The sequence below is a fragment of the Micromesistius poutassou genome, assembly GCF_964030765.1.
Source record: "Micromesistius poutassou genome assembly, chromosome: 4".
Taxonomy (NCBI): Eukaryota; Metazoa; Chordata; class Actinopteri; order Gadiformes; family Gadidae; genus Micromesistius; species Micromesistius poutassou.
Window position 1 is genome coordinate 1479283 of NC_140274.1, and position 10026 is coordinate 1489308.

At 46.7% G+C, this 10026-nt stretch overlaps 1 protein-coding gene across 1 annotated transcript in view; it reads left to right on the plus strand.

Moving 5' to 3' along the window:
- LOC311342355 (large neutral amino acids transporter small subunit 4-like) overlaps positions 1–10026 on the plus strand; it is a 14901-nt gene that overhangs the window by 3476 nt on the left and 1399 nt on the right. The window contains exons 3-5 of the mRNA XM_084467202.1: positions 8107–8314; positions 8533–8588; positions 8693–8769. Of these exons, the coding sequence (XP_084323328.1) occupies positions 8107–8314; positions 8533–8588; positions 8693–8769 (341 nt within the window). The remainder of the gene's footprint in view (positions 1–8106; positions 8315–8532; positions 8589–8692; positions 8770–10026) is intronic.

A 10026-nucleotide genomic window follows, 5' to 3' on the forward strand; every position in this document is an offset into this window, starting at 1 on the left:
TTGCGCAAGCACGCTTGCTGCATGCCTGCGTGCTTGCGCAATAGTCCCTTCACAAGCTCTCATTCCACACCGTACGAGCAGGCGCTGGTAGCATTTCCAAAGCCAGTCCTTATGACAAAAAAAGCCAGCGGTGGAACGAGATATCAAACGCCATCACTGTTTACCTGTGTAAGGACATGGTTCCCTTTCAAAAGGTCGATAGAAAGGGCTTTAAAGAGATGGTCAAAACACTCGATCCCAGGTACGCGTTACCTGCCCGCACACACTTCAGCCAAATTGAGATGGCAAATCTATACGGCAAGGTCCGCGAGTAAGTGGATAAAGAAATCCATACTATTAAACATTAGTGTTTTTCAAATGGAAGTAACTTGAGAAAAGATTTTGCATTTATTCTATGCAGTTTTGCAGACAAACCAGTATTTTACCCCTTCAGAAGCATTTATATTGAAATTAGAAGATACAATTAACATACCGTGATATAATATCGTTACCGTCTATGCCTCAAATCATACCGTGATATACATTTAAGTCCATACCATACAGCCCTACATCAGGAGTAGAACAGACTTGAATATAAATAATAGACTGTTCATCAATAGTAACAGCATACATATTAAAGCCCATGTTGTTGTTTAGATTAATGGGTACATAAAGCACTCAAAATAAGTATATCATTAATAAAATGACTCCAAAATAGCGTTAAAGTCCAGTTTTTGTCGTTTTTGGTAGTAATGGGTGTTTTCTTCCGTAACTCGGCGATGACGTCACATTGGGGAGACGTGGTGAGGTGGCCTCAGCCTAGTACTAGAACTATGACGTCACGTTGGGGAGACGTGGTGAGGTGGCCTCAGCCTAGTGTTAGAACTAGGGCGTCTGGGATGAGGAAGAGGTGGCAAGAACCACACATTACATGTATGATGGCCCACAACCGTATAATTTCGAACCTGTCAGACGTGAGAGGGCGAATGAGGAATTGCCGAGAACTGATGGCCGTCAAAGCCGATTAAATGCATGGTCAGAGGAGAATGGGTGAAGAGTTGCTATCATTTAGCAGCGCAGCAACGAGCGCTGGAGCTAGTCTATGAACAGCAGTGCATACAATAACAACACTCGTTTTTACTGTCAGTGAATAGCAGCGAGTGAAAGTCAACGTTTTCTTTATATCTAGTGACAGTGATTATGTTGTTAGTTCAGATACGTACCGGTACTTAGTCAGAAGATCTAGAAATAGAAGGCATAATGCTAGCTATGGGCTTAACTTGCCAGTCCCACCTGTGAAATTCCCCCCAGATAATCCCTAATTAAATCTTCCCCCCGACATTGTAAACATATTTGATTAGTTATCCCACATTTTGATGGTAGCCTACTAGCTCCAGTAACAACATCTTTGCCTAGTGTTTATTTCTAAGCTTTTACCCAGTGTGCGAAATACCTGTCAATATTCGTGGGGAGCAACAATTTTGCGATTGTTGCTTTAATACCAATCTACATTCCTCAATATGCCGTAGGCCTATAACATTACAATATTTCATTGATGCAAGCCAAGACAATCAGTCTATAGCCTACATGACAACACACACGCACACACTTAACAATTTTGATAAACCGATATGCTATAGTATTCGTAAAGCAACACTGACATAGGAGGCTGCATTGGCTAAAGTTGTTTCGATGCATGTTGTTTTATAACAAGGAGAGGCAAAGATGTGCATTACAATGCAAACACGACAATAATTGGCATCAATCTGGTGCATTTAGAAGAGCAATCAACTGAATAAATGCCAGGTATATAGCCTATCAGACACGCAATCAGTGAACTTGCAAATGAGAGCCTGCAGTATGACCGATCGTGTGACATTATTTAACCAGACAGATACAGCATTGACACGCAAAGCACATTCGTCCAATCTGGCGGATGCTGACAGCCCACAACGAGCCAAACATCACCACGGCGAGTGTGCTCTCTCTCGCTCTTTCTCTCTCTCTCGCTCTCGCACGCACGTACACAATCACTCCAACTTCTCCAACTCCAAGGCTAGGCTGCTTCACTAAGACCACAACCAACCACAACTAACCATGCAGTAGTGCGAAGCCGGAAAGGACACAACGCACAGTCGCACACACTCATCTTATGCACAACAATCAGTTCTATCATCAACATTCTGTCACTGCAAAGATTTAAATAGCCTCTTACCTTAAGTTAGAATGGACCCAACATGTGTGAGTGATACACTCTGGTTTAGCTTTCGCTTGCTATCCGTTTTTAGTATGACTTCTCAACATTACGTCCTTCTTCTGTTTGGCGCGCATGGCTAATTTGCGTACGCACACAGGACTGGCTGGCTCCGCTTGGCAAAATTTTTTATATATAACATATAACATATTTATCTATATCCATCTATCAACGCATGTGTCTAGTTTTAATGTGATGTCTTTTGTGTATGTCCAGTCAGACTTGTTGTCTCCCTTGTTCTGTATAATCAACACTCTCTTACTAGTCTCTACTCTCAATGGACTCACTGGGGCTTTGGTCTGTCGTCTCCCCAACGTGACGTCATGCAATGCATTGTGGGGGAAATTAGAATAAATTGCAAACCGCTAAAATCGTACCTTCTTTTTCGTATTAAATTCTGTTTTGTGATACCCAACAACATTAGATACAATGGGTAACCGTTCAAATGTTTATTACCAACAAGCAAATTGCACAAATTCATTGGAAAATTAACCCTGCAACACAGACTTTAAATGCATATTCAACATTAAGTATTTTCAATAAATCACATCCAACCAGAATGGAAGTAGGAATTATATTGTAAAGGCCTACTTATTCAATCATTGTGGATTCTCCGTTGTTTCCAGACCAGTTTGTCTGGCGTTGCTATTTGTTCTCCTTGGTGAGAGTCAATGATCAGCGCGTGGTACACATTCAAGCTAGTTCTACCGTCTAAACCGAGATACAATTCCGCATCCTCCACATCATCGTCACCACAACCGTTGTCATGGACGCAAAGCCACGGCCGGACTGGGTTCGTTATTAACGGGTCCTCTGGCCTCACAGCAGGACCGTGTTTGTCCTCAAACAGTCTGTGATTTACACAGCAAACACTCGCTGGGGGGAGCTATGCAGAAGGGGAAAATAATGCTAGGGTTAGTAATTAATAATGAATAAATTAATAATGCTACAAGAGGAAAATAAAGCAAACAAAAGGTGTTTTATGAACTCAGCAGGTGTACCCCCTTCCTGATGTTGGTTCAATCAGAAGATTAACACGATATATTCAAATGAAACAGTGTGTTTGTGTGTGTGGTCACTGACCCCGGTCTGATCTGAGCAGCTGTTAATGAGTCAGCTAAACGAACCTTCGCTGGAACAGACTGTTACCTCCAGTCTGCCAAAAACCAACCGCAGCCGCAGCGTGTGTGGAACCAACATACTCTGGGTGCGAAACGCACGCACGCACGCACACACGCACACACACACACACACACACATGAATACACCTTAAATCACTCCACTAGAAATAAGAGTAATAAGGGTGTCTTCCTAGAAGATGGTTTGGAAGGATTTCATTGGCTGAAATTTGAATTCAAACAATTAATACTTAAAGTGAATGTACAGTAAAATGAAAGTACACGTTGAACCAGAAGGAGTTGTTGTTGCTCACGAGTGAACCATTGATCAGGGACGTTTGTGTGACTTCCTCTCTTCTGCTTTTGATGATGCCATATTCCAAAACAAAAAACCTTGGCCCGTGCTGACTCAGACAGTCCTCTGCTCTGCTCGTCAACATCCTGATTTCACAAGACAGAGGGAGACGCTGCTGTGTGTCCTAAAGGCTCCAGTGCACAACAACATTCAGTTGACCAGGCCTTCCCTCCCTCCCCATCTCTCTCCCTCCCTCCCTCCCCCATGTAAAAATAACTACACACCCACATCTCTGTCTCTCTCTCTCTCTTACTGTCTGTCTCTGTCTCTGTCTCTCTCTCTGTCTCTCTCTCTCTCTCTTACTCTGTCTCTCTCTCTCTCTCTCTCTCTCTCTCTCTCTCTCTCTCTCTCTCTCTCTCTCTCTCTCTCTCTCTCTCTCTCTCCATCTCTCTGTCTCTCTCCCCCAGTAAAAACACTTGTGAGAGAGAGAGAACAATTATCCTATATTAGTATACATAAACATAGGCTGGGTTATTATTCGTCTTAACAGGCTAACAATGAATAACCAACAAAAATGAACTAGTGAAACCGTGTAACATACATGAAACACACACACACACACACACACACACGCACGCATGCACACGCACGCATGCACGCACGCACACACACACACACACACACACACACACACAGAGTGTGCTCGACGTGGGGGCCGGTGGGCAACAGGTCTGCTCTCAGTGCAGTGGACCAGGTCTCAGTGGACCAGGTCTCAGTGGACCAGGTCTCAGTGGACCAGGTCTCAGTGGACCAGGTCTCAGTGCAGAGGACCAGGTCTCAGAGGACCAGGTCTCAGAGGACCAGGTCTCAGTGGACCAGGTCTCAGTGGACCAGGTCTCAGTGGACCAGGTCTCAGTGGACCAGGTCTCAGAGGACCAGGTCTCAGAGGACCAGGTCTCAGTGCAGAGGACCAGGTCTCAGAGGACCAGGTCTCAGAGGACCAGGTCTCAGTGGACCAGGTCTCAGTGGACCAGGTCTCAGTGGACCAGGTCTCAGTGCAGAGGACCAGGTCTCAGAGGACCAGGTCTCAGTGGACCAGGTCTCAGAGGACCAGGTCTCAGTGGACCAGGTCTCAGTGCAGAGGACCAGGTCTCAGAGGACCAGGTCTCAGTGGACCAGGTCTCAGTGGACCAGGTCTCAGAGGACCAGGTCTCAGTGGACCAGGTCTCAGTGGACCAGGTCTCAGTGGACCAGGTCTCAGTGCAGAGGACCAGGTCTCAGAGGACCAGGTCTCAGTGGACCAGGTCTCAGTGCAGAGGACCAGGTCTCAGAGGACCAGGTCTCAGTGGACCAGGTCTCAGTGGACCAGGTCTCAGAGGACCAGGTCTCAGTGGACCAGGTCTCAGTGGACCAGGTCTCAGTGGACCAGGTCTCAGTGGACCAGGTCTCAGTGGACCAGGTCTCAGTGGACCAGGTCTCAGAGGACCAGGTCTCAGTGGACCAGGTCTCAGTGGACCAGGTCTCAGTGCAGAGGACCAGACAGTGACAGCTGGCTACGATGCCTGTCCAAATGTCTGACAGTCCGAGGGCGATAGAGTGTGTGTGGGTCAGTATAAGTGTATGCTACTCATGACCCATCGGTCATGAGTTCCGGAAAACTCTGTGATCCCAGGCGTTGCCGATGATCCTGGAGGCCGCGTCCACCGCTGCAAGATAGCTAGGCAGCTAGGGTACCTCTCTCTAAAGGACCTCTCTCTTCTTCTTCTTCTTCTGTCGTATGTCCTTAGACCTTCAATTCTGTTGAGGCGAGCCAGTCCAGCGTCCTATAATCAAGGTCAATTAGTCCACGCTCGCCGTTCGGGGGCCGGTGTTTGGGGCAGCTGGTTAGGATGTGTTCCACAGTTTGTATTGGGTCTCCACACTCGCATTGGGCATTGTCTGTGATGCCCCACTTCAGCATTGCTGCCCCGAAGCGTCCCACACCTGTCCTCAGGCGGTTGAGGGTTGTCCACTGCTTTCGGGGTAGGTGCTGGCCAGGAACGTCTGTGGGATCTTTAATGTAATGGTGTAGCCGAGATGGTTCTGCTGACCTCCACTGCTCCCTCCATGTCGCCTTGACCCAGGCAGCCTTGCTGCCTGGGACCTCTCTAAAGGACCTCTCTAAAGGACCTATCTCTAAAGGACCTCTCTAAAGGACCTCTCTCTAAAGGACCTCTCTAAAGGACCTCTCTAAAGGACCGCTCTCTAAAGGACCTCTCTAAAGGACCTCTCTAAAGGACCTCTCTCTAAAGGACCTCTCTCTAAAGGACCTCTCTCTAAAGGACCTCTCTCTAAAGGACCTCTCTAAAGGACCTCTCTAAAGGACCGCTCTCTAAAGGACCTCTCTAAAGGACCTCTCTAAAGGACCTCTCTCTAAAGGACCTCTCTAAAGGACCTCTCTAAAGGACCGCTCTCTAGAGGACCTCTCTCTAAAGGACCTCTCTCTAAAGGACCTCTCTCTAAAGGACCTCTCTAAAGGACCTCTCTCTAAAGGACCTCTCTAAAGGACCTCTCTCTAAAGGACCTCTCTCTAAAGGACCGCTCTCTAAAGGACCTCTCTCTAAAGGACCTCTCTAAAGGACCTCTCTCTAAAGGACCGCTCTCTAAAGGACCTCTCTCTAAAGGACCTCTCTAAAGGACCTCTCTCTAAAGGACCTCTCTAAAGGACCTCTCTCTAAAGGACCTCTCTCTAAAGGACCTATCTCTAAAGGACCTCTCTAAAGGACCTCTCTCTAAAGGACCTATCTCTAAAGGACCTCTCTCTAAAGGACCTCTCTAAAGGACCTCTCTCTAAAGGACCTATCTCTAAAGGACCTCTCTCTAAAGGACCTCTCTAAAGGACCTCTCTCTAAAGGACCTCTCTCTAAAGGACCTCTCTCTAAAGGACCTCTCTAAAGGACCTCTCTCTAAAGGACCTCTCTAAAGGACCTCTCTCTAAAGGACCTCTCTAAAGGACCGCTCTCTAAAGGACCTCTCTAAAGGACCTCTCTAAAGGACCTCTCTCTAAAGGACCTCTCTAAAGGACCTCTCTCTAAAGGACCTCTCTAAAGGACCTCTCTCTAAAGGACCTCTCTAAAGGACCTCTCTAAAGGACCTATCTCTAAAGGACCTCTCTAAAGGACCTCTCTCTAAAGGACCTATCTCTAAAGGACCTCTCTCTAAAGGACCTCTCTAAAGGACCTCTCTCTAAAGGACCTCTCTCTAAAGGACCTCTCTCTAAAGGACCTCTCTAAAGGACCTCTCTCTAAAGGACCTCTCTAAAGGACCGCTCTCTAAAGGACCTCTCTAAAGGACCTATCTCTAAAGGACCTCTCTCTAAAGGACCTCTCTAAAGGACCTCTCTCTAAAGGACCTCTCTCTAAAGGACCTCTCTCTAAAGGACCTCTCTAAAGGACCTCTCTCTAAAGGACCTCTCTAAAGGACCTCTCTCTAAAGGACCTCTCTAAAGGACCTCTCTAAAGGACCTCTCTCTAAAGGACCTCTCTCTAAAGGACCTCTCTCTAGAGGACCTCTCTCTAAAGGACCTCTCTCTAGAGGACCTCTCTCTAAAGGACCTCTCTCTAGAGGACCTCTCTCTAAAGGACCTCTCTAAAGGACCTCTCTCTAAAGGACCTCTCTCTAAAGGACCTCTCTCTAAAGGACCTCTCTCTAGAGGACCTCTCTCTAAAGGACCTCTCTCTAGAGGACCTCTCTCTAAAGGACCTCTCTCTAGAGGACCTCTCTCTAGAGGACCTCTCTAAAGGACCTCTCTAAAGGACCTCTCTAAAGGACCTCTCTCTAAAGGACCTCTCTAAAGGACCTCTCTCTAGAGGACCTCTCTCTAATTGGACCAACCGCTCACACGTTGAACTCCGCAGACACAACCCCCACAAAAAACACAGATTTCGCGGCCATAAACTATTTACAGAATGTGATTGGCCTACAGCTCAACAACTGCCCAGCAATGTAAATAAAGATACAAAGGATAGATACATTTTATTATTATTATTATATTAAGTATTTACAGAATGTGATTGGCTTACAATACTTTTCAAATCAAAACACAAATCCATCTGATTGGTTTACAGCAACGTGGGAAACATTCACACCACAACACAAGCTGTCAAAACGAGTGGATAACATGATCTCAACAGTACTGTACACTTAAACAGGATTATATACGTATCAAATATAATCTAAATATATCATTCATTAAGGGCCTAGTTTCAGAGGTCCTGATATATATATATATATTGATATAGTGATATATTTATATATCTATATATATATATATATATATATATATATATAAGAGGTTCATTTTTATCCCTGACTCAGGATTCAACATCCGTTCATTTGTTCAAGCCCCTTCAACGCTTCAATCTTTATTCTCTTTTTTCTTTACACTCGCTATGATGACTAATGCTTTTCCTGTTTCCTAGGCAACGACTCCAGCTACAACCTCTCTGAGGACCAACCCGAGGGGGAGGAGGAGTTCCTGGAGATGAAGGGCTGGCCCATCTGCAAGCAGCAGGACGAGATGCTGAACCTGGCCTTCACCGTGGGCTCCTTCCTGCTCTCCGCCATCACCCTGCCCCTCGGCATCGTCATGGACAAATACGGGCCCAGGAAGCTGAGGCTGCTTGGCAGGTGATTGGCCGCTGGGATCCCAGCCCTGCAGTGCCAGTACATGTACCAGAACCCCGTCACCCAGCTTTTCTTGTTGCCATTGGTCGGCATCTTTCCGACGTGCAAAAACAAAATGCAAAAGAGTATGATGGAATATGGTCTCTACCTGTGACTCTGTTGGCATATGCAGTCTTTGGGATTATTTATTGTTATTTATTCTTGATCCTTTCTCTTTTCAGTGCCTGCTTTGCCTTCTCCTGCCTCCTCATCGCCTATGGAGCCAGCGACCCGGCCAGTATGTATCTCTGCACTGCAATGCGTTAACATACATCATCCGTATGGGCTCTCTGTGTAATAAGAACATGACGCCACGCCGTGACTCTTCTTCCCTTGTGTCAGATCTCTCCATCCTCATCTTCTTCGCGCTGGCGATGAACGGCTTTGGGGGCATGTGCATGACCTTCACGTCGCTGACCGTGAGTTCTGTGAACGTATCTATATCACTGGCCTTTCACAGCTCCCAATCCCATGGTTCCCTGTTACTAAGAGAAAGTACAATACACCCGTATTGTCCACGCAAGCTGGACAGGTGCCTTGGCTTCACTTTGCATATACATAAAAACATAAGAATATTACACACAGACACCGTTAAGAAACAAATGATTAAGAAGCAGAAATATGCTGCAGTAACCAGTTATGCAGAAGCATGTGTAGTGACGCTGTAAGGTAAACGATGGTTGACTGTAGTGATGTGAGGGAGGGGGCACAGGGTGGCTGGGTACAAGGCTGAGGGAGGAGGGAGAGAGGGAGGAGGGAGAGGGAGGGAGAGGGATGGAGACAGAGAGAGAGAGAGGAGAGAGGGAGTGGTTGTCTAAAGAGGGGAGGGCGGTACTTGGCGGGACAGCCTCACGGTGTGTTCCAGATGCCTCGGACACCAGCCTTCCGAGTTGCAAGTGGGGAAATCTCTCAGTTGGTCGTCCCCCTCGGAGTTCCGAGTTCTGTGAGGCGACTCGACAACAAAAATGGCCCGTGAAGAGATTTATTTTCTTTGTATTTGTACCACGTTGGTCATTTTAATGTTGATTTTAAATGCTCTTACACACTTGATTACATTGCTACTTTATTCCGGTCACCAATGTATGCATTGCACGGTCTTGCTGTGCGTGTAATACAATGTAAAGTTGTGTTGTTTGTTTTTGAGCTGGTTTGCTAAAGAGGCTAATGTAGCTAACAATAACAACAACTAGCCAATGACAGGACACGATCACAAAGACCAACGGGAACGCTATAAGTGCTAAGAGACAGGACATTACGTCACAAGTGAAACTCGGAAGGCTGGTGTCCGAGGCATCTGGAACACAGCATCAGCCCCAGGGTGATGTCATCACTACACACATCTGCATCACAGGACAGCCCAACATGAGCGAGAGAGAGAGAGAGAGAGAGAGAGAGAGAGAGAGAGAGAGAGAGAGAGAGAGAGAGAGAGAGAGAGAGAGAGAGAGAGGAGAGAGAGAGAGAGAGAGAGAGAGAGAGAGAGGCACCAGTGATGTATTATTCATGTTGCTCCATGCTCTTACTGGGTACTAAAAAACAGACTGATGATTCATTCATCAGCGCAGTGTGTGTGTGTGTGACGGTGATGGTTGGGTCGGCGGCCGTGGGCAGGGTGAGCTGTGACGTAAGAGTGGTCCCAGAGCTCAGCTCCCCTACAGACGCTCTGCCTCGTCCTGAGA